Here is a 24,246-nt window from a genome sequence, read left to right on the forward strand (position 1 = left end):
CACCCTGGGGTTAAACCGTGGAACGCCCTACCACTGGCATGCAGGGGAGTTAACCTGTGGGACTCCCTGCCACTGGCACACCATCAGGTTAATCCGTGGAACGCCCTACCACTGGTGTTCAGTGGAGTTAACCTGTGGGACTCCCTGCCACTGGCACACCGTGAGGTTAATCCATGGAACTCCCCACCACTGGCATTCAGGGGAGTTAACCTGTGGGACTCCCTGTCACTGGCACACCCTGGGGTTAAACCGTGGAACGCCCTACCACTGGCATGCAGGGGAGTTAACCTGTGGGACTCCCTGCCACTGGCACACCGTCAGGTTAATCCGTGGAACGCCCTACCACTGGTGTTCAGTGGAGTTAACCTGTGGGACTCCCTGCCACTGGCACACCGTGAGGTTAATCCGTGGAACTCCCTACCACTGGCATTCAGGGGAGTTAACCTGTGGGACTCCCTGCCACTGGCACACCGTCAGGTTAATCCGTGGAACGCCCTACCACTGGCATTTAGTGGGGTTAACCTGTGGAACTCCCCAGCACTGGCATTCAGTGGAGTAATCAGAGTTCACAAGTGATATGTGTGGTTTGGGTGACACTTTCTCCCATTTCACCTGTAACAGATGGGGTGTTCTCTATTCCCCAACCTTCACTTCCTTCTCAGTGCCCAGGATTTCTGACCTGCCGCCTCCACCCCTTCCCAGAGCTAGGGCTGGAACCTGGGAGTTCTGGCTCTCAGGCCATCTAACCATTAGGCAATTCTGCCCCGCACAGGGGATGCCAACCTAACAAGGGTGTGGGGATGCTGTGTCAGACAACTCCAGGGTCCCCGGTGCACTGCACGGCTCGCAGCATCGCTGAGGACTAGAAAGAGCTCAGTGGACTGAGACTTCCTGTGTGAGACGTGGGGATTGAAGGACTCTATCTGTTCTTGCGAGTCAGCATGCCACAGCAGCAGGCAGAGGAGTTCCCAGGACGGGGTGCGGGACGAACGGCTTTTTTCCCTTGCCACAGGGAATTCTGCGGGTACCAGATCCCGCAGGCAGGGCATTACTACGGCCAATTCCCACCTGCCTGGGCCAGCGAGTCCCTGCACTGGAGACAGATCCAGCGCCCTTTGGTGCGGAAAGGCTGCACCTGCCATTCCCCACTCTTCTGAGTCAGCCTGTCTCTCCTCCCCTCCCCGCCCAGTGTTAGTGTTAACCTGTTTTACCACTGTCTCCCCATTCCTTCCACTCTACTATGGCACTCATCTCCCCCTGTTGGCCGTAGCACTATCTTGTGGCGGTGAGTTCCACTGGCTCTGCCCAGAAATTGGGACTGCCAGCCTGGATAGTCTAGAGAAATTCCAGAGAACCAGGTGGTGTCCTGATCCATTCCTTGCCTGCTCTGTTATGTCTCCCAGCCTCTTCTTCCATGCTTCTGTTGCCCTTTCCAATCCCTCTTCCATCTCTCCCCAGAGCATGATAGAGCAAGGCAACGGGACCCTCCCGCCTGTAACCTGGACAAATTCCAGCCAGTCCCCAGAACACACTAAGGACGTTCAGCTGGCCGTGGCCGGGTTGCTGATCCCCACTGTCCTGGTGGGTGCGGTGGGGAACGGGCTGTACCTGTGGGTGCTGGGGCGGAAGATGAAGAGGACGGTGACCACGCTCTGGTTCCTCCACCTGGTCTCCTGCTACCTCCTCTTCAGCCTGCTGATCCCCTTCTTCATCATGTACATCCTGATGGGTTTCCACTGGGTCTTCGGCACGGCCATGTGCAAACTCACCAGTGCCTGCATCCACCTGGGCATGTTCTCCTCCATCTTCCTCCTCACCCTCATCAGCCTGGACCGCTACACCCGCACCTGCCACCCTGTCTGGTCCCAGGATCACCGCACCGTGCGCCAGGCCAAGAAGCTGGTTGCAGGGGTGTGGCTGGTCTCCTTGGCCCTCAGTGCTCCCTATCTGGCTTTCCAGGACACCAGCACATTGGGAGACGGCAGAGTCGCTTGCACAAATTATTACTATGTCTCCAGAGACCAGGCTGGAGATGCCTGGAAGGAGCACATACACCTCGTGCTGTTCATGAGCCGGCTCCTGCTGGGCTTCCTGCTGCCCCTCTGTGTCATTGCAGGATGCTACGTCCGGATGGGCCTGACAATGAAGGAGAAGGGGCTGCCCCAGAGTGGGAAGCCCTTCAAAGTCATGGTGGCAGCGGTGGTGTCCTTCTTCTTCGGCTGGCTGCCCTACCACCTCTACTATGGCCTGACACTCTTCATTGAGGGGTCCAAGTCATTGACTGATGCCTTCCAGCTCATTTGTGTCATCATGTTCTGTGCCAACATCTGCTTCACGCCCGTCCTCTACCTCTTTGTGGGGCAGACATTCCAGCAGGTCCTCAGGGCGTCCCTGCTCTCTGTGATCAAAGCAGCGCTTTACGAGGATCTCGACAGCGATGGGTTGGGACCCGAATCCAGTGGGAGGAACCCGCGAGAAACTGACTGCACAGAAGTATAAAAAAATGTGGGGCGGGGCAAGTGCTGGACACCTGCTGACCTTTGCTTTATGGGGTTCTAGGTATTTCAATATTTTCTAGCTGAATAGTTTCTTCGGGTCTAGATTCATAGTTGGCTCTAGATAGTCTTGTCTTCTAGGCACCTTGGCACATTCGAATCCCCCTAGCATCTGGAGGGTTCTAGATTCCTCTTTGGTTCTAGAATGGCTTCAGGCAACATGCATAAGTAGTTTTAAACTCTATATGAAGTCTTGAGTTCTATATTAAATGGACTCTAGAACTGCGTGTTGTTTTAGATGTCAAAATGCGTTCAAACGGCATACACTCCCCTGTGTTCCAGATCGCTGTGGGCAGATCCCCCGAAGATTCCAACTTTCATTATGTGTCACAGCCTGGTAGAGTCACTTGGGTTCTAGATTCCTGGATTATGCCAAAACCTCACACTCCCTACCTGGTTTTTAACACTCTGTCCCCAGTCCTGAGCCCCCTCCCACACTCAGAACTCCTTGTCCCCCACCCTCACCCAGAGAATTTGCTCCATGTCCTTGTATGGTGGTGACGTGTCCCATGTAACAAAATTGATGCCACAGCTGGGTGGAATATGTGTGGAATAATTTTTGCTACATGCACCAAGGCATGTGCACCACCAGGAGAAACACAAACCTCGCTGTGGGGCAGCATTGGAATCTCTCCTGAGAGGCCCGGCTTCCAGGGGACACTGGCTTGGAGGTAATGGCAGGGGAGCAGTGTAGCTCTTGCTGTGACATCTCCAGCACAGGTGGAGGGTGAATTCTGCTAGTATCCCCCGACTCGCACTTTCGTGGTGACACTCGTCTTGTGCAACCCCTGCTACAGCGAGATGAGCCCTGACGTCTCTTTTGCAAGCAGGTAGCGGGACACTTCCTCACATGTGGCTGCAGGCCGAGCCGGGTCCCACGGTGCTGCTGGCCGCCTGCTTGCTGGGTTCTCAAAGGGGCTGGTCCTAGATCAGCCAGGGAGGCTGCTGAGGGTATAGGGGGAGGGGGAGCAGGATGTGCACAGGCCAAGGCCGGCTCCGGAAATGGCTGAGGGGGAATCTGGGCTCCAGGCCGGCTCAGGGAGCTGCCAAGGGGGTAGCTGGGCTCGGGGATCTGCCGTGACCCTCTGGCGTGTACAGAGTAAGTTGGGAAATGCTGTGATGGGAATTGAGATGGGCCCTGGTCCTTCCGCCCAGCTCTGGAAGGGGAAGTGCCCGTCACTCGGGGGTGGGACCCTCCATGGAGCTGAGCTGCCCCACACCAGGGAGAGTTCCGGCAGCCCAACCGAATCCCCCTCCCGCAGCTCCAGGCACCAGAAGAAGCAGACGGGTAAGTGAATGTGACTTTTAAAGTGGCCGCTCCTGCCACCCGGCCTGACTGCCTCTGTTCACAGTGTGTTCAGGGAGGCAGCACGTGGCCAGCTCCTCCCAGCTCCCTGCTCCACTCCCACCCCAGCCTGGCACCCCCCCTAGCATGGCACCCGGGGACAACAGCCCCCCGCCGCTCCCCGTCACTACGCCTCTGATGTAGGACTTCTGAGTTCCTAGCAGCACCAGTGAGTTTGCTGGCTTGTGACCCTCTCTGAACCACGGCTTCGGCTCAGATGGTCGGAGAGCCCTTCACTCCGAGTGTCACTTTGCAGAGCAGGATGAGGAATTGGCACGGGAGTCTGCATCACTCGGTAGAGTAGAGCTGTAATCAGTCTAGGGCATAATTGGCCTAGAACAGGGCTTCTCGCAACAAATTTGGATGGCTCCAGGGTGCAATTTTTCTCAAATATTTTAGGAAAACCAGATAAATATGTATAACTACATGATCAAAGCTGGAAGGTTGAATCAAGAAACACCATTCCATCTTCGTTAATTGCATAGCAGGAGTCGATGTGCCTTAATTTGACCAATGGTACGGTCTCCACAGCTGGAAGTTGATGGGTGCAAACATTCCTGTTGATCTCCCCTACACCTTCTGAACTGAGGTATCCTGCGATCAACAGGAAGTAAGGACACTGTGGAAGACCTAAGGCAAGCACGATGCTGGAGAAGGCTACTGATCTGATGCCACTGACAACCAACTGAAAAATCGGAGAGACCTAGAACATATGGAACTGGGAGCGCGGGGACTCTAGAACCCAGGGACACTGCTGGGTTTATAAACAATGAGATACCTGGAACCCACCAGGTTTCACAAATATCAGGGTTCCAGAGTTTTTTGGAAAATGAAAGACAAATGTACATTTTCCTTTTAATATTGAAATGCTTTATTGAAATGATTCTAGATCTAGCTATGGGGCAAGTTCTAGAAACAGCGGGGTTCCGAGTGATTCTCTTTTGGAAGCTGAAAAACGGAGAGAGGCCTCATCCGGAATTGAGACATTCCTTTGCTTTGCTGGTGAAGGACACGGCCGCCCTTAGGAACCAGGCCAGAGCCCCAGTCTCTTTGGCCACGTGGGTCCCTTAGAGAGGTGGCAGGTGACAGGGCCGTCTGAGCCCACCCAGGCTAAGGAGTCCGGCTGGGCCGTGCTGCAGCCTCAGTTTTGCTTTATGCGCTGGCCAGTCACTGGGGGATTTCCAGCTGTGGCGGATGGTTCATTATTGTTTCCTTTCGTGGTTTGCATTCTCTGGGGCCAACAGCAGCCGGGTGCAGGGTGTGATGATGGAGAGATAAAGGGAGTGAAGTGAGCACATGGGAGGATGGGGGACACACGGCCTCTCTGCTGGACAAATGCTCACTTTCTCCCTGGCTCTCTCCACACTGGCTCTGCGTTTCTGTTAGCCCCGCTACCAGACATGTGCTAGTGTCAGGGTTAACTTGCGGGACTACCTGCCTCTGTAATTTGTTGAGTCACTGGTGGGGCTCCCCGCCAGAGGGGATTTCTCAGGTGAAGCTGCAAGGCTGCCTGACACAGGATGTTTGTAGGATTAACCTACAGGATGCAATGCAGAGGGCTGGACTGATGTCAGAGGGTGACTTTCAATCAATGAGATGAGACATTCCCAATTTATAATGCTCAGTCTCTGTCCTTTGTTGGAGTCAGGTTCCAATGCAGGAGTCTTGATTCCCAACCACGTACTCCCTCAGCTCTAACCACTAGCTTTCTCAGTCCTTGGCTAGGAATTGCATCATAGTGGTCGTGTGGACACTCCACTGCTGCTATTTCGAAATATCTACCCCCCACTCCCTAGAGTCATTCAAACTCATTACTCCCCAGCGCTTCCTGGGGCTCTGAATAGAGGTAGCACGTCCATGTTAAGGTGACGTCTACACTAACTCTTGTATCTCGAAATACCTAGTCTACGTCTTCTGAGTGCGCTCATTATTTCAAAACTAGCCAATTAGCACGTCATAAGACAGGATTTTCAGGTCTCTCCTCCATGTCGGTCTTCTCTCCTGAGCCTCTGGTGTCTTGCTCCATCTCTCTCTCTCTCTCCTCCTCCTCCTACTGCCTCGCCCTCTCTCTCTCAGCTCTCCTCGGCCTTCTGCCTCTCTCTCCGTCTCTCTCTTTCTCTTCTCCCCCTCCTGCCTCTCACTTCTCTCCGCTCTCCTCTGTCTCCGTCGGGGATGCACGCTCGTCCAGGCCCCGCCCCCTGGGCGTGTACGTCACCGTCCCGCCCCCTTCACCTCCCGCCATAGCGCTCAGCTGAGTTCTGCGCCGCTCAGCCGGGCCGCCGTGGGGGACAAGTGGAGGAAGCGGCCATTAGAGCTCCCCCGTGACAGCCCAGCTGAGCATTCGGTATCACTGAAACATGCTGTAAATTGGGGAATCTGCCCGACTGGCTCCCCGGGGACAACAGCAGGAAAAGGAACCAATGCCTGGGAGGGTGTCTAACACCCATCACCAGCTGGTGCCCAGCAAGGGTGCTACAGCGCAATGAGGCCACATCGAGGGAATCGCTCAGTCCTGCCAGGGGACTCAGGGACACCCCCAGACAGGCCTTGTGATCCGTGTACTACAGGCGCATGCGCTACAGGAATGGAATCACACCCAGGGGTCCCAGGCTCCACCGGCCCCCTACCCCACATGTGCTGCAGGACTCCACTGCACTGAAAGCCTGAGGACACTGATGGAAAGACAGGCGGACTTGGAGGTGGTGGGGGGGAGAAGTCAGATACTTTATTGCAGACACTCGCTCTGCCTGGACCCCCCCAATCCGGGGTGTGAGTGAGCAACGGGCTAACCCAGGTTCACCTTGTTATCTTAGCGAGGGTATAAATACGCGGATCCATTGCATCACTTGTGATTCCCTAATTCAGTCATGTGAGCGCCTGTCGAATCCATGATCATCACCTTCACCCAGCGATGAACAGACTTAGACCCGCCCCCTTCACACCGTTTGAGTTGACTCAGGCTGTTCTCGCACCACAAAACTCCTTCAATCGGCAGCTACAAGGGGGAAGGGGGACGTGACGCCGAACCCTGGTCCCCACTGGGGAGTTATTTTGGAACAAGCCCCCTTCTTTCAAAGGCATAAGTGGAACATCCACACGCCCGAGCCGTCACGTCGAAATCTGCTCTCCGGCTCTCCTCGGGGAAGAAGACTCGTTTCGAACTCGTTATTTTGAAACAGCAGCACCGGGGCGTCCACACTCTGGCTATTGTGAAATAACAACTCCCCAGACTCACTCGAACTCTCTACTCCCCTGCGCTGCCTGGGGTTCTGAGTGACCGCAGGGCCTGCGGGGGTTTGCTGCTGGTCACTAGCAAAGCCTGGGGAGCCAGCTCAGGCTGGAGAGGGAGGGGGCTCCCCCCAGTTGCCCTGTCCCACGCGTTTGGAAACAGTGGCTTTTGTTTGCATGGTAGTTTGTGTCAGACTGTCCGGTGTTCTTTTCCCTTTATGGTTTGCAGAGTAGCTGGGGGCGGAGCGTGTAGAAGACACAGAGCTAAGAGGAATGAACTTACCACACAGGCAGAGCTTGGGGCTGCAGGGGACAGACTCGGATGCTTTGCTGGGCAAACACACCCCATCAGAGACTCTCTCTGCGCTGGCTTCGTGTTTCTACAAACCTGCTGCTCTAGTGAGGTGAGATGAAGGGCAGATGGCCCCTGGGTGGGTCTAAAGGGGAATATCCAGGATAAGGCCTCCTAGAAACTTTGGATTTTTGCTGTTGTCAAAGGAAACCAGTGGGACTCCCTGCCCCTGGCTTTCAGTGTGGTTAGTCTCTGGGATTCCGTAACATTGGCTTTCAGTGGGGTTTACCTGTGGAACTCCCTGCCACTGGCATGCAGTGGGGTTAACCCATGGAACTCCTTGCCACTAGCATTCAGTTGGGTTATCATGGGGACTGGGTAGTCAGTGTTTGCAAGTGAGATGTGTGTTGTGAGAGTGACACTTTCTCACATTTCACACGAAGCAGACGGGGTGTTCTCTATTCACCAAATTCTACTTCCCTCCCGCTGCCCAGGAGTTCTGACCTGCCGCCTCCACCCCTTCCCAGAGCTAGGGCTGGAACCTGGGAATCCTGGCTCCCAGGTCCTCTAACCATTAGGCCGTTCTGCCCCGCACAGGAGATGCCAACCTAAGAAGGCTGTGGGGATACCTTTGCACACAACCCCAAGGACCCTGATACACGGCACGGCTCGCAGCACCACAGAGGACAAGAAACAGCTCGGTGGATTGAGGCTTCCTGTGTGAGAAGTGGGGAAGGAAGCCTCCTTCCCATTCTCACAGGTCAGTGTGCAGCAGCAGCAGCAGACAAAGCAGCCAAAGGGACAGGGTATGGGATGGATTTTTTCCCCTTGCACCAGCTCCTGCACTCCGGGGCTACGTCTACACTGGCATGATTTTCCAGAAATGCTTTTAACGGAAATGTTTTCCATTAAAAGCATTTTCTGAACAGAGCGTCTAGACTGGCACGGACGCTTTTCTGCAAGAGCACTGTTTGCGGAAAAGCGTCCGTGCCAATCTAGACGCGCTTTTGCGCTAAAAAGCCCCGATCTCCATTTTCGCGATCGGTACTTTTTTGTGCAAAACAAATCTGAGCTGTCTACACTGGCCCTTTTGCACAAAACTTTTGCGCAAAAGGGACTTTTGCCCGAACAGAAGCAGCATAGTATTTCCGCAAAAAGCACTGATGTCTTACAGTAGGAAGTCCGTGCTTTTGCGGAAATTCAAGCGGCCAGTGTAGACAGCTGGCAAGTTTTTCTGGAAAAGCAGATGATTTTCCGGAAAAACTGGCCAGTCTAGACACAGCCAGGGTGTTACGCCAGCCAATTCCCGCCTGCTTGGGCCAGTGAGTCATAGAATCACAGAACCCTGGAACCTGAAGAGGCTTCAGGAGGTCCTCAAGTCCCGCCCCCTGGCCAAAGAAGAGTCAATCCCAGCTAAATCAACCAGCCAGGGCTTTGTCAAGCAAAGAATTAAACACCTCTAGGGATGGAGATCCCGCCCCAGGGAACCCAGCCCAGTGCTTCCCCACCCGCCTAGGGAAACAGTGCTTCCTAATATTCAACCTAGACCTCCCCTGCTGCAACTTGAGTCCTCACACTGGAGACAGAGCCAGAGCCTTGTGGTGGGGAAAAGCCCCGCCTCCCATTCCCTACCCTTCTGAGTCAGCCTGTCCCTCCCGTCCCCCTGGTCACAGTCATGTGTCATTCTTAGTGTTGACCTGTTCTACGACTGTCTCTTCCCACCCTCCACTCTACTATGGCACTCATCTCCCCCTGTTGGCCGTAGCACTGTCTTGTGGCGGTGAGTTCCACTGGCTCTGCCCAGAAATTGGGACTGACAGCCTGGATAGTCTAGAGAAATTCCAGAGAACCAGAGGGTGTCTTGGTGCATTCCTTGTCTGCTCTGTTATGTCTCCCAACCTCTTCTTCCAAGCTCCTGTCTCATCTTCTGTTGCCCTTTCCAATCCCTCTTCTGTCTCTCCCCAGGGCACGATGGAGCAAGGCAACGGGACCCTCCTGCCTGTAACCTGGGCAAATTCTAGCCAGTCCTCCGTACCCTCGAAGGATGTTCAGCTTGTTGCAGCCGGGTTGCTGTTCCCCACTGTCCTGGTGGGTGTTGTGGGGAACGGGCTGTACCTGTGGGTGTTGGGGTGGAAGATGAAGAGGACGGTGACCACGCTCTGGTTCCTCCACCTGGTCTCCTGTTCTCTCCTCTTCACCCTGCTGATCCCCTTCTTCATCATCTACATCCTGATGGGTTTCCACTGGGCCCTCGGCACAATCATGTGCAAACTCATCAGTGCCTGCACCCACTTGGTCATGTTCTCCTCCGTCTTCCTCCTCGCCCTCATCAGCCTGGACCGCTACACCCGCACCTGCCACCGTTTCTGGTCCCAGCATCACTGCACCGTGCGCAAGGCCAAGAAGCTGGTTGCAGGGGCGTGGCTGGTCTCCTTGGCCCTCAGTGCTCCCTACCTGGCTTTCCAGGACACCAGCACGTTGGGAGACGGCAGAGTCACTTGCACAAATTATTACTATATCTCCAGAGACCAGGCTGGAGATGCCTGGAAGAAGCACGTACACTTCACGCTGTTCATGAGCCGGTTCCTGCTGGGATTTGTGCTGCCCCTCTGCGTCATTGCAGGATGCTACATCCGGATGGGCCTGACAATGAAGGAGAAGGGGCTGTCCCGGAGCGGGAAGCCCTTCAAAGTCATGGTGGCAGCGGTGGTGTCCTTCTTCTTTGGCTGGCTGCCCTACCACCTCTACTATGGCCTGATGCTCTACAAAGATGGGCCCAAGTCATTAACTATCATCTTCCAGCTCATTTGTGTCATCATGTTCTGTGCCAACGTCTGCTTCACGCCCGTCCTCTACCTCTTTGTGGGGCAGACGTTCCAGCAGGTCTTCAGGATGTCCCTGATCTCTCTGGTCAAAGCAGCTTTTTACGAGGATCTCGACAGCGATGGGTTGGGGCCTCATTCCCATGGGCAGAACCAGCGAGAAACTAACTGCACAGAAGTATAAAAAACTTGGGGCTGGGCAAGTTCTGGACACCTGGGGTACATCTAAACTACATGGCTCCGTCGACGGAGCCATGTAGATTTGTTGTTTTGGCAAAGTCAAATGAAGCCGCGATTTAAATGATCTCGGCTTCATTTAAATTTACATGGCTGCCGCGCTGAGCCGACAAACAGCTGATCAGCTGTTTGTCCGCTCAGCGCGCTAGTCTGGACGCTCCCCTGCCGACATCAAAGCCCTTTGTCGGCAGCCCCGCTATTCCTCATGGGACGAGGTTTACCGGGGCTGCCGACAAAGGGTACGTCTACACTACAGCGCTAGTTCGAACTAACTTAGTTCGAATTAGTTAATTCGAACTAAGCTAGTTCGAACTAACGCATCTAGAACTAAAAACTAGTTCGAACTAGCGTTTTGCTAGTTCGAACTAGTAAGTCCACATTGAGTGGACTCTGAACAGGGCTTAATGATGGCCGGAAGCAGTGCCGGCAGGGCATAAAAGGAGGACTTAGAGCGTGGAGATGCTGTCTCAGGCTAGCCGAGGGCTGCGCTTAAAGGGTCCCGACCCCCACCCCGGACACACAGTTCTAAGGGGTGCCCCGCTTGCAAAGGAGTTCTGGCTTGGAGTGCCCTGAGTGCCCACACTGGGCACATCACACCACTCGGCCATCAGCCCGGCTGCACTTGCCGCAGGCTGCCATCTGGGGAGAGGGAGTAATTGGGGGGCTGCAGGAGAGCTTCCACCCCCAGAAGCCCGCAGAGCCAGCCCAGTCCTCCCCATCGGGGGCTCGTGCCCCATTCCTCCCTCACCTTCTTCCACTTGCCCTTCCCTAGCCCCCCTTCTTATTGATGTACAAAATAAAGCTAATGTTTCTTCCAACATTGACTCTGTCTTTATTGAAAAAAACTGGGGGAGACTGGGAAAAGGAGGTGGGAGAGGGGAAGAGAAAGGCTGGGAGAGGGGAGGGCAACTAACATGATCAGGGGTTGGGAACAGGTCCCAGATGAAGAGAGGCTACAGAGACTGGGACTGTTCAGCTTAGAAAAGAGGAGACGGAGGGGGGACAGGATAGAGGTCTCTAAAAGCAGGGGTTGGGTGGAGAGGGTGCATTCAGAAAAGTTCTTCATGAGTTCCCATAAAGAAGGACTAGAGGACACCAAAGGAAAGGAATGGGTAGCAGGCTTGAAACTAGTAAGAGAAAGTTGTTCTTCTTCCCAAAGCAAATAGTTAACCTGTGGAACTCCTTGCTGCAGGAGGCTGTGAAGGCTAGAACTAGAACAGAGTTTAAAGGGAAGTGAGATCAAGTGATGGAGGTTGGGTCCATGGAGTGGTATTAGCCAGGGGGTAGGAGTGGTGTCCCTGCCCAAAGTTTGTGGAAGGCTGGAGAGGGATGGCACGAGACAAATGGCTTGGTCATTGTCTTCGGTCCATCCCCTCCAGGGTCCCTAGGGTTGGCCGCTGTTGGCAGAGAGGCTACTGGGCTAGATGGACCTTTGGTCTGACCCAGGACGGCCATTGTAAGCTCAGGGCTCAGGGTCGGGGGTCTCAGTGGACCCCCTTGATTTTCATGCACACCTGCTCCTGGGTGGCCAGGCTGGCAGCTCTCCTGCCCTAGACGGCCACTTTCCTGTGCCTAGTGCGGAGATCGTGGACGAGGTCCACGATGTCCGCACTAGCCCAGGAAGGTGCCCGCCTCTTGCGGTCCAGGGCAAGCTCCCGGGAGCCGCCAGCCTGGTCCCGGCAAGAGGGGGTGGGCTGGGAGGCATCGGGTGGGTGGCTCTGTGCCGTGCCAGGTGCAGGGTCTGCTAGCTGGGTGCTGGCAGGCTTGCACCTGGCACGGGCACCGTAGCCAGCCCGTGCCCCTTTAAGGGGTCCGGGGCCGGGAGGGGGGCATAGAGTTTCCCTGGTGTTGGCCAGAGTGGCCACCAGGGAAACCTGGGGAGGGCTAGCCTCCCACTAGTTCGAACTAAAGGGCTACACAGCCCTTAGTTCGAACTAGCTAGTTCGAACTAGGCGTTAGTCCTCGAAAAATGAGGTTTTCCTAGTTCGAACTAAGCGCTCCGCTAGTTCGATTCAAATTCGAACTAGCGGAGCGCTAGTGTAGCGCATAGGAAAGTTAGTTCGAACTAACGTCCGTTAGTTCGAACTAACTTTCTAGTGTAGACATACCCAAAGGGCTTTGATGTCGGCAGGGGAGTGTCCAGACTAGCGCGCTAAGCAGACAAACAGCTGATCAGTTGTTTGTCGGCTCAGCACGGCAGCCATGTAAATTTAAATGAAGCCGCAATCATTTAAATCGCGGCTTCATTTGACTTTGCCTACGTGTCTAATCTACATGCCTCTGACAACAGAGGCATGTAGTCTAGACACAGCCCTGATGACCTTAGCTATATGGGGTTCTAGGTATTGTAATATTTTCTAGCTGAATCATTCCTTAGGGTCTAGATTAGAATAATAGAATTATAAAGCTGGAAGAGACCTCAGGAGGTCATCAAATCCAACCCCCTGCCCAAGGCAGGATGTCAATTAGATGTATAGCTGACTCTAGATAGTCTTGAGTTCTAGGCACCTTGGCATATCCTTATCTCTGTAGTGTCCAGAAGGTTCTGGATTCCTGTTTGGCTCTAGAGTGGTTTTGGGCCATCTGTGTAAATAGTTTTAAACTCTATATGCTCCTGTGAGTTCTATATTAGACTGACTCTAGAAGCGCAAGTTGTTCTAGTTGTCAAAATGCTTTCGAACTGCATAAACGCTCCTGTTTTCCAGATACATCGCGGTGGCCAGATCCCCCAAGGATTCCAACTTTCATTATATGTCACAGCCTGGTAGAGTCGCTTGGGTTCTAGATTCCTGGGACGTGGTAGAACCTCACACTCTGGAACTGGTTTGAAACCCTCTGCCCCAGCCCTGAGCCCCCTCCCCCACTCAGAACCCCTTGTTCCCACTGGAGAATTTGCTGTATGTCCCCGTATGGTGGTGTCGTGTCCCATGTAACAAAATGAATGCTGCTGCTGGGTGTGAAAAATCGGAAAAGTGTTCAGAGGAAGGCAGGGCTTGGAGCAACGTTCCCTCTCATCTTTTCCAGCCATGTGCAGATTGTTCCCAGGGATTTGGAACGGGTCCCAGATGAGAAGAGATTAAAGAGGTGGGGACTTTTCAGCTTGGAAAAGGGGAGACTAAGGGGGGATATGATAGAGGTCTGTAAAATCATGAGTGGTGTAGAGAAAGTGAATAAGGAAAAGTTAGTTACTTGTTCCATAATATAAGAATGATGGGCCACCAAATGAAACTAATGGGCAGCAGGTTTAAAAGAAATAAAAGGAAGTTCTTCTTCACACAGTGCATAGTCAATCTGTGGAACTCCTTGCCTCAGGAGGTTGTGAAGGCGAGGATTATAACAGGGTTTAAAAGAGAACTAGATGAATTCATGGAGGCTAAGTCCATAAATGATGATTATGAGTAGGGGTAAGGAATGGTGTCCCTAGCCTCTGTTTGTCAGAGGGTGGAGATGGATGGCAGGCGAGAGATTGCTTGATCATTGCCTGTTTGATTCACTCCCTCTGGGACACCTGGCATTGGACACTGGGCTGGATCGACCATTGGTCTGAACCATTATGGCCATTTTCATGTTCTTATTCACATGTGGAATAAATTTTGTGACATGCGCCGGGGCATGTGCACCACCAGGAGGAACACAAACCTCGCTGTGGGGCAGTGTTGGAATCTCTCCTGAGAGACCCGGCTTCCAGGGGACACGGGCTTGAAGCCAGAACTCCTGGCTTGTGCCTTGGCATCGGCAGGGGTTCACTGTCGCTCTGGCCATGACATCTCCAGCACCGGCGGAGGGTGAGCTCAGCTAGAAACCCCACCCCCGCGGCTTTTGCGGTGACACTCGTCTTGTGTAACCCTTTCGCGGTGAGAGAGGCCCGGACGTCTCTTTTGCAAGGAGGCTGCAGGACAATTCCACTCACGCAGCTGCAGGCCGAGCCGGGTCCCACAGTGCCGCTGGCCACCTGCTTGCTGGGGTCTGCAAAGGGGCTGGTCCTAGATCAGCTGGGGAGGGGACGATGGGACAGGATGTGCATAGGCTAAGTCCGGCTCAGGGAACAGCTGAGGGTGGGAGCTGGTCTCTAGGGGCTGACATGGGGGAGGTGGGCATGGAGCCAGCTCGGGGAGTGTATGAGGGGGCAGCTGGGCTCCGAGCCATCTCAGGGAGTGGCCACGGGGGGAGCTTGGCTCTGGACTGGTTTGGGGAGCTGCTGAGGGGGGAGCTGGGCTCTGGGCTGGCTCGGGGAGCTGCCGTGGGGGGAGCTGGGCTCTGGGTCGGCTCGGGGAGCTGCCAAGGTGGGAGCTGTGCTCCGGGTCGGCTCGAGGAGCTGCCGTGGGGGGAGCTGGGCTCCGGGTCGGCTCGGGGAGCTGCCGAGGGGAGAGCTGTGCTCCGGGTCAGCTCGGGGAGCTGCCGTGGGGGGAGCTGGGCTCCGGGTCGGCTCGGGGAGCTGCCGTGGGGGGAGCTGTGCTCCGGGCTGGCTCGGGGAGCTGCCAAGGGGGGAGCTGTGCTCCGGGTCGGCTCGGGGAGCTGCCGTGGGGGGAGCTGGGCTCCGGGTCGGCTCGGGGAGCTGCTGAGGGGGGAGCTGGGCTCCGGGCTGGCTCAGGGAGCTGCCGAGGGGGGAGCAGTGCTCCGGGTCAGCTTGGGGAGCTGCCGTGGGGGGAGCTGGGCTCCGGGTCGGCTCGGGGAGCTGCTGAGGGGGGAGCTGGGCTCTGGGTTGGCTCGGGGAGCTGCCGTGGGGGGAGCTGGGCTCCGGGCCGGCTCAGGGAGTTGCTGATGGGGGAGCTGGGCTCCGGGCTGGCTCGGGGAGCTGCTGTGGGAGGAGCTGGGCTCTGGGTTGGCTTGGGGAGCTGCTGAGAGGGGAGCTGGGCTCCGGGCTGGCTCGGGCAGCTGCCGTGGGAGGAGCTGGGCTCCGGGTCGGCTCGGGGAGCTGCTGAGGGGGAGCTGGGCTCCGGGTCATCTTGGGGAGCTGCCGTGAGGGGAGCTGGGCTCCGGGTCGGCTCGGGGAGCTGCCGTGGGGGGAGCTGGGCTCCGGGTCGGCTCGGGGAGCTGCCGTGGGGGGAGCTGGGCTCCGGGTCAGCTCGGGGAGCTGGTGTGGGGGGAGCTGGGCTCCGGGTCGGCTCGGGGATCTGCTTTGAGGGGAGCTGGGCTCTGGGAGCTGCCGTGACCATCTGACGTGTGCAGAGCAGGTTGGGAAATGCTGTGATGGGAACTGAGATGAGCCCAGCTCGGAAGGGGAAGTGCCCATCACTCGGGGGTGGGACCCGACCTGCCACAGAGCTGAGCTGCCCCACACCAGGGAGAGCTCCGGCAGCCGTGGGAGAAGTCTCTCCTCTTTCTTACTCCCCGCCAGTACGTAGCCAGGTGAGTGTGGGTTCCTTTTGAGGAAAGAGGGCTGGGAGTGAGGGCAGTGGGGAGTAGTGGTGAGAGCAGCAGGGTGCTGGGTGGGAGCCAGGGCTCCTGAGTTCCTTTTCCTCCCTTGCTCTGGGAGGGAAGTGGGGTCTAGTGGCTAGAGGGGGGTGGGGGAGGGAGAGGGAAGAGGGGGAGCTGGGCGCCAGGACTCCTGGCTTCTCTCCCCAAGCCAGAGGAAGGCAGTGGGGTGTAGCGGTTACAGCACCTGCACACTTGTTGCCTCCCTTGGCAGCTGCAGGGTTCCGTGCGAGGGCTGGTGCACTTTACACAATCGGGCGACGCTCCTCTCCCTGCCGGGGGCCAGGGGCCGCGCCGGGGGCCGGGATCCGCTCTAGGGGAAGTTGTGGTGGTGACTGAGAGACCGCAGCGCGTGTGGTTTCCCAACCCCTCTTCCGGAGGGGAGGGCCGGCGTGTGGGTGACGGGTGGGGGCCGCAGCACGGGGGGGAGTGAAGGGGGGATCGAGGGGAGAGGAGAAATGGGGTTTTGGAGGGGGACCCGGGAGTCCAGCAAGGAGGGAATTTGGGGGGCTGGAGGTGTGAGGAGCGGAGGTGGGGACAGTGCTGTGGTGCTGGGTGAGGGGTGGGGGCCACAGCATGGTGGGGGGCAGTGAAGGGGGATCGAGGGGAGAGGAGAAATGGGGTTTTGGAGGGGGACCCGGGAGTCCAGGAGGGGGGACTTGGGGGGTGGGGGCTGGAGGTGTGAGGAGCGGGGGGGCACAGTGCTGTGGTGCTGGGTGAGGGGTGGGGGCCACAGCACGGGGGGCAGTGAAGGGGGGACCAAGGGGCGAGGAGAAATGGGGTTTTGGAGGGGGACCCGGGAGTCCAGCGAGGGGGGACTTGGGGGCTGGGGAGAGCTGGCAGCGGGGGAACCAGAGGGCCCCGTGGCCAGCCTCTCACCGGACCCCTCCCCCGCAGCCATGAACGGCTCGGCCGCCCCGTTCAGCGCCACCGAGGAGGCCATGCGGATCATCGCCATCACCACCAACGCCCTGGTGCTGGTGCTGGGCCTGCTCGGCAACGGCCTGGTGATCTGGATCACCACGGGCGGCCGCCGCGGGCCGCCCACCTTCCCCTCGGCCTGCTACCTCCACCTGGCCGTGGCCGACCTGCTCTTCTCGGCCGGGCGCATCCCCGCCATCGCGCAGGAGGCCCTGCACTCCCACTGGCCCTTCGGCCGGGCCCTGTGCAAGCTCCACTCCTTCGCCCGCTACCTGGTCGTCTTCGCCGGCGTCTTCATCCTCACCCTCATCAGCCTCCACCGCTGCCTGCTGGTGGCCCAGCCCGTCTGGGTCCGCAACCGCCGCAAGCCCCAGCTCGGGTGCTGGCTGATCGCCGGGGCCTGGCTCCTGGCCATCTGCTTCAGCATCCCCTACCTGGTGGTCCGGGACGTGCAGACCACCCAGGGGGAGACCTTCTGCGGCTACCAGAAAGAGCTGCGGCATCTGGCCGAGGTGCCGCTGAGGTGGAGCCGGTTCTTGGGCGGGTTCCTGGTCCCTTTCACCATCATCGCCACCTCCTACGTGGTCCTGGCCTGGAAGCTGAGGAAACGGCGCTGGGACGGCTACCGCCGGACCTTCGCCCTGGTGCTGGCCGTGGTGGCGCTCTTCTTCGCCTGCTGGCTGCCCCACCACGTCCTGGTGCTCTTCAGCACCTACCAGAAGGACAAAGAGTTGTGGGGCGTGCCCCTCAAGCTGGCCAACGCCTTGGCCTACCTCCACAGCTGCCTCAACCCCATTCTGTACGGGCTGGTGGGCTACACCCGAAGCAGGGGACGCCGGAGGGGCTCCTTCCTGAGCATCTTCCGCAAGGCCCTGGCCGAGGAAGAGGAGGGGACGGGCGGGACGGAGGCATCGCAGAGCATCAGCCATAATAGCGGCGAGAGCAGAGGAACCAGGACTCCTGGGTTCGATTGTCCAGATCGCCCGTGATTGCCTTGTGTGTGTGCGCGCGTGTGTGAGCTACAGCCAGTCTCTGACTCTGTCTCTTCTGTCGGCTTCTATTTCTTCACCCACCAAACAGCAGCGGTTTGTCTGTTTTGACTGCGAACACCCACGGGACACGGCGAGTCACTCGCTGTGGGTCTGGGCAGCCCCCAGGCAAAAGGGCCCCGATCTTTACCTGGTGCTGAGGAGCAGGAGACGGAGCCCCCCCCACGGTGAGAGTTTGTGGGACTGGCTCGGTTGGTGGCGGTTTTATATCTCACAAAAGTTTGGGAAGAAAACGTTAAAAGGTGTTGCCGTGGAAACGGCACCTTTCCGGGTCCACCTGCTGCTTTTTTTGAAATGTTGGCTCAGTTTTGTTTAAAAGATGTTTAAATGTCAACATTACAAATGGAACATGCTAAAACGATCCCATCGAAATATTATGATGGAGCCACGTTGCGATTTTTCCCTCAGATTTTCAAGCTTGTGAAATTTTGGGGGGACATCTCCTCCTTATTTAGCGTGGTAAAAATGTTCAAAAACTTACAGACTGGGTCAGACCAAAGGTCCATCTAGCCCAATGTCCCGTCTGCCCACAGTGGCCAATACCAGGTGCAAAAAAACTAATGTTGCAGGGCAGAAAATACCTGCTCGGATGGATGGATTACTTTAGAACACCCCACTGCAGATCTGCTGCCATCTGCCTCCAACACAGTTTGGGCCTGTCAGCAGCTGCCTTTAAGCCAATAGCTGCCATAAGCCAATCTGCTTCAGGTTCAACAGGGACACCAATGAAACCACTTTCAGGACTCGAGAGATCTACAGGCAAGGGGAGCTGTCGCCCAAGGTCACGGGGAAAGTCATGTGATTGGTCCGTGCCTCAGTTTCCATCCGCCTCTTTGAAAAATGCTTTGAGATGTACTGAGAATGCTGTAGAACTGCTAGAAATTATACTGTCATATAGAAGTGTAATTAATATAAGCAAGAAAAATGACCCCGGGCTTGGAAAGCTGTCCTGTGCAGAAAGGGTTAAACTTTGGGCATGTTTAGTCTTGAGGGAAGACTGGAGGGGGGCAGGGCAGGAAATGGGAGGGTGGAGCTGAGCAGTGGTGACTACTAGGGAGGGAATGGCCAGCCCCTCCACATGTCACTCCTTGCCTGGGGGGTGAACCTCACTTCTTCCCACCCACCCCCACTCCTCAGCAGGCCCTGCCTCCCCCAGACTCTGCCCCTCCCCGCCACCTTCCCCTAAGGTCATCTCCACATCCATCCACTGCCGCAGGTGAGTGGGGGGAGAGGTGTGCCTACTGACCCCCTGGGCCCTGCTGGGCTCCCCAAAGTGTGGGGCCCGGGGGGCCTGGATAAACCATCCATGGGATGGAATGCCTTTGTGTGCTGTCTCCTGGTCCCTTGCCCCTCCCTCCCATGGCCTTGGGGGGAGGGGGGCGTGACCCTTCATGCCCCCCATGCATTGCCCCTGAACCTCAGCAGGTTTGCAAAGAGGACGGGGATCAGTCTTCCTGTCTGGTCACCATTTTTTTAAAAAATTTTCAAGTCCGGACTGACTGCCCGTGTCTACACGTGGCAGGGACCGGGTAGTTCGAATTAAAGCCCTCGTTCGAACTACCTGTTATTCCTCCTGGAATGAGGTTTAGACACGGGCAGTTTGTCTGGACTTGTAAATTTAAAAAAAAAAAAAAAAAAAAAAAAAAAAAAGTCGACAGGCTGGGAAGATGCAAATCAAATGCGGGATATTTAAATCCCGGACTTGATTTGCAACTTCGAATGCCTACATTAGCCTCCCTAGTTCGAACTAGGGACTGAGATCTTCTAACCCGGGGTTCCCAACCTGTGGCCCTGCAGGGGGTCCATGGAAAGGTTTTAAAGGTCAGGATCAGACCCACTGCAGTGGAGTGAGGCGTAACAGTTAATTCGAACTAAGGACTTAGTTCGATTAACGTTTCACTGCCACGTGTAGCCGCGCGGCAGTGAGTTCGGGCTAGTGAAATTTCAAAATGGCGACCGGACGGGAACATGCAAATAAAGCCCGGGATATTTAAATCCCTGGCTTCATGTGCAACTCCTCTCGCCTCATTTGCCTACCTAGCTCAAATTAACGAACTAGTGTAGACATACCCCTTCAGGGGAAGAGGCTTCACCCCCTTCCTTGGTCTAAAACCATCCTCCCTTTCCCTCGCCCAGCCGAGACTACCCCACACTCCCAGCAACTGGTCCCTCCCCCCCCAGGCAGCTCAGCCTCCTGCTCTGTCCTGCTCCCAGATCCGAGGTGTATCCGAGGTGTCAGTGTACTGACATACTGCCACAGTGAGTCATGTCTGACTGCTTCTCCCCTCATGCCGAGAGAGCGCCGGGGAGGGGAAACTGAGGTACACGCACACACAATACAGCAGTGACTGTAACAGCACCCCCACTCAGGGGTAGATGACGATTTTGCAGGGCCGAGGGCAGCACAATTTCACGCCCCCCCCCTTTGACACGGCGCATGCACGGCGGTGCCATGGCACATGCACGGTTGCGCCACGGTGCATGTGAGGGGCTTCTTGAAGCACGGGGCCCGGGGTGGCCGCCCCGCTCGCCCTGCCCTATATCTGCCCCTGCCCCCACTACATCACAGATGGGCAGGGGACGGAGGGGCCAGGGACTGAGGAAACAGCACAGGCAAAGAGCAGCCACTGGGAGCTGAGAAGCTCCGTGCCCTGCGGTCGGCACGTCCCTCAGCCCACGCTGAAGCTGACAGGCTGCGGCTTCCTCTGGAGTCGGCTTAAAAACGGGTCAGTCACTTTTACCCTTTGTTTTCTTTTTTGAATATGTCGCCCCCCCTCTAACCGTTCACAAGCTACTAGCATGGCGGGTTGGGCCCCTCGCAAGAATGGATCGTTGGAGGGGTCCGTGAAATTGTAGTAGATTGAAAAGGGGTCGAAAATATGCTCGAAAAGGCGGGGAACCCCTGTTCTTACAGGTACCGCTGCAACAAAGTGGTTCTGTGGAGCAACACAAAATGGTTTGTACTGGGTGTGACGGCACGTCGGGGTTCCCCCTGATCCTGCAGTCCCGGAGCAGCAAGAACAGACTCCGCCAGACAGTTTATTGCTTCCCCAGGATACAGCCCAGCGTAGATGTGGTCTGGTTTCAGGAGTCAGGGCCAGGATGCCTAAGACCCCTTGGATTAGGGGGTCCTTTGTCACCCCTAGATCCTCAGCAAAAGCTGTTTCCTTCATGTTTCCCAGCCAGCAACTGACCCTTTCCTTGAAACCTCCCTTCCTTTGTTCCCTCCCTGCCCTCAACCAGTCGGAGTGGTTGGATCTTTGCCTATGTGACCTAAGGCATCCCCCCTGCTAGGCCGTGCTATAGACACCGGCCAGTAGGGGTCACCCCCAGCCCAAATGCAGCCACCAGTGAATGCCCAACAGAGTGGACAGCCCCCTACTGCATCACACTGGGCATTTCTGAAAGCATGCGAGGTTTGTGGGGACTTCAGCCATTTCAGCGTGAGATGAAAGAAAAGTTGGAACCATCAGAATTTCCAATGGGACACACGTTCCTGTCGGCTCCCCTTGCTAGCTGGAAAGGGGAGAAGAATTACGTGTGTTAGGGCTTTTACGGGATTTCTGGTTCTTTAGACTAGAAACTGCTTGTGGAAGGGAGGGTCGAGCGTTTCCCTGGTCGCACGACATCAGCAAAACAGCAAACGAATGTTAATGGTGATAAATGCAAAGTAACGCACATTGGAAAACATCGTCCCAACTGCACGTACGACTAAAGGAAACTAAATGAGAGAGAGAGAGATCTTGGGGTGTGTCTAGGCTACAGGGTTTTGTTTACAAAAGTGGACTTTTGTTGACAAAACTATACCTGCATGTACACTACCGCCGAGTTCTGTCGACATCTGAAGAAGTGGGCTGTGCCCACGAAAGCTCATGATACCATCTACATGTTTTGTTAGTCTTTAAAGTGATACCAGAATATTTGTTGTTTTCTAAAGGTGTAAGAACTAGGGGTCACCAAATGAAATGAATAGGCAGCTGGTTTAAAACAAACTAAAGGAAATTTTGATGCACACAACGCACAGTCAACCTGTGGAACTCCTTGCCAGAGGATGCTGTGAAGACCTGGACTTTAACAGGGTTCAATGCATGGAGATTAGGTCCATCAATGGCTATTAGGAAGGATGTTCAGGCACAGTGTCCCTTCCTCTGTTTGTCCGAATCTGGGAATATGTGACAGAGGAAAGATCGCTTGATGATTCCCTGTTCTGTTCATTCCCTCTGGTGCACCTGGCATGGACCACTGTGGGCAGACAAGACCCGGGACTGGATGGACCTTTGCTCTGCCCCAGCCTGGATGCTCTGATGCTCTTAAATATGAGATCTGGTGCATCCACATGGTGGAGCTTGTATCGCGTTCACTGGGACTGAGTGTAGCAAGTCTCCCAGGCGCAGAACGATTGGCAGACAAGTGCTGCAGACCTATCTGTGGCTGGAAGTGACATCTCAGACTCTGCTTTTTGCCAGTGTTTGGCTGCACTCAGGGCGGCCTGGAAACCTCTGAGGGGGTAACAGCGGATGGGTGGGCGGCACAGGCCACGGACAGCGACTGGAGCCAGGCGGGGCACAGGAAGGCAGCCCCAGTGATGGGAATGTGGCCCATTGACACGGATGGAGTGACAGCTCATTGACCCCTGCCCGGGATTTGGCCTCCCAGTCCCATTACTCCCCCCGCAGCCAGGCGGGGCGCTGAGGACACCCTGTGAGAAATTAACAGGTAGTTGCGACCTGCAAGTGCTGGGTCCAGCTGGGTGTCAGCCGGCCGGCCGCCTGCGCCGAGCGGGTGTTGCGTTACAGGCGCGGAACAGGTAAAGGTCACTGTCTTAGCATCTCCCGGCTGCCTCGAAATCCCCGCGACCGGTGACTGAGCTGGAGGCTTCGTGCCGAGTAACCTTTAGCTGCGTGACCTCATTTCCACCTTCCCCAGCTGCCAAACCAGCACTGGGTCCCCCACCCCCACCCTGCCGGTGCCCCCCACTCCTGCCCTGCTCCCCCAGCTCCATCCCCTCCCCCGCCCTGCCAGTGCCCCTCACTCCCACCCTGCTCCCCCAGCTCCATCCCCTCCCCCGCCCTGCCAGTGCCCCTCACTCCCGCCCTGCTCCCCTAGCTCCATCCCCTCCCCCGCCCTGCCAGTGCCCCCCACTCCCGCCCTGCCCCCCCAGCTCCATCCCTGCCGCCTCCTCCGCCATGCCGGTGCCCCTCACTCCCGCCCTGCTCCCCCAGTTCCATCCCTGCCCCCGCCCTGCCAGTGCCCCCACTCCCGCCCTTCTCCCCCAGCTCCATCCCCTCCCCCGCTCTACCAGTGCCCCTCACTCCCGCCCTTCTTCCCCAGCTCCATCCCCTCCCCTGCTCTGCCAGTGCCCCTCACTCCCGCCCTGCTCCCCCAGCTCCATCCCCTCCCCCGCTCTACCAGTGCCCCTCACTCCCGCCCTTCTCCCCCAGCTCCATCCCCTCCCCTGCTCTGCCAGTGCCCCTCACTCCCGCCCTGCTTCCCCAGCTCCATCTCCCCACCCTGCCAGTGCCCACTCCCACTCTGCCCCCCCCGCTCCATCCCCTCCCCCGCCCTGCTGGTGTCCCTCAAGCCCAACCTGCCCCCTTCCGATGCCCCTCACTGTCGCCCTGCATCCCCTGCCAGCATAGGCCCCATTTATAAATGTCCTGCAATACCTGCCCCCTCAGCTGTTACGCCAGGTGTCCAACAAGGACCTGCACTGGGCATGTGCTGCCATCTACTGGCCCCATGGCTTTACTGCCACGCTCAGCCCAGAGCCTGTCTGGTCTTTCCCACACTGGGATGCAGCTGCCTCTGTGGTGGGGCTGGGGGCTGATTATACAGGGGCAGGGCGGAATTGGGGGGGCTGCTGTGGGGTGGGGTCAGGCGCACCGGGGGTGCTGAGAGCCACCGAGTCAAACTATAAACTCTGCATCGATGGACACCTCTTCCCTAGGGGGGGAATGGAGGGCAGGGAGGGAATATGGAGGGGAGCGGGATGGGAGGCAGAGAGGAATCCAGGGGAGGGGGGCAGAGACAGAGCTGGGGGGCTGCTCTGCCTCCCACCCCAGCACTGCAGCTGGACGGTTGAATCTTGCTTCCTTCCCCGTGTCCCTGGCAGACACAGAGCATGGGACGCCTGCACCCCCATTCCTTGGCCTTCCTTCCCCCAGAGGCTGCGTGGGGGCAGGGAGCTGGTGTCTGTGGGGAGGGGGGAGTCAGCAGGGGTGGGAGCTGCTCACACAACTGGCTCTGCAAAGCCACCGCGGCGGCCAGAGCCTCGCCCAGCGCGGGGCCCGGGAAACCATCCGACGAGGCCACACCCGGGGCAGCTGCGGCCCCAGAGCAGGAGCCGGGCAGAGCTGAGGCTATGTCACTGCAAACCATCAGC

The 24,246-nt window shown here is 56.9% G+C and overlaps 3 protein-coding genes across 3 annotated transcripts; all 3 read left to right on the forward strand.

The window, feature by feature from the left end:
• Positions 1-366: 366 nt before the first annotated feature.
• Positions 367-2,803, forward strand: LOC102456431 (putative G protein-coupled receptor 33). The gene has a single exon (XM_075907676.2). It carries the CDS (start codon positions 1,393-1,395, stop codon positions 2,497-2,499), a length of 1,107 nt encoding a protein of 368 aa, XP_075763791.2. The 5' UTR covers positions 367-1,392; the 3' UTR covers positions 2,500-2,803.
• A 6,588-nt stretch (positions 2,804-9,391) lies between these two features.
• LOC112544232 (putative G protein-coupled receptor 33) lies at positions 9,392-10,458 on the forward strand. The gene has a single exon (XM_089772582.1). It carries the CDS (start codon positions 9,392-9,394, stop codon positions 10,424-10,426), a length of 1,035 nt encoding a protein of 344 aa, XP_089628708.1. The 3' UTR covers positions 10,427-10,458.
• A 5,240-nt stretch (positions 10,459-15,698) lies between these two features.
• Positions 15,699-22,901, forward strand: LOC106731346 (N-formyl peptide receptor 2-like). The gene is made up of 2 exons (XM_075907729.2): positions 15,699-15,828; positions 16,792-22,901. The coding sequence occupies exon 2, from the start codon at positions 16,794-16,796 to the stop codon at positions 17,802-17,804; it is 1,011 nt and encodes a 336-aa protein (XP_075763844.2). The 5' UTR covers positions 15,699-15,828; positions 16,792-16,793; the 3' UTR covers positions 17,805-22,901.
• Positions 22,902-24,246: the final 1,345 nt, after the last annotated feature.

Source organism: Pelodiscus sinensis, chromosome 22 (assembly GCF_052426305.1).
Source record: "Pelodiscus sinensis isolate ZL-2025 chromosome 22, ASM5242630v1, whole genome shotgun sequence".
NCBI lineage: Eukaryota > Metazoa > Chordata > Testudines > Trionychidae > Pelodiscus > Pelodiscus sinensis.

What these genes read in the sequence shown, in the direction of transcription:
- LOC102456431 (XM_075907676.2), top strand. Translation starts at nt 1,393, where the DNA reads ATGTCTCCCAGCCTCTTCTTCCATGCTTCTGTTGCCCTTTCCAATCCC.
- LOC112544232 (XM_089772582.1), top strand. Translation starts at nt 9,392, where the DNA reads ATGGAGCAAGGCAACGGGACCCTCCTGCCTGTAACCTGGGCAAATTCT.
- LOC106731346 (XM_075907729.2), top strand. Translation starts at nt 16,794, where the DNA reads ATGAACGGCTCGGCCGCCCCGTTCAGCGCCACCGAGGAGGCCATGCGG.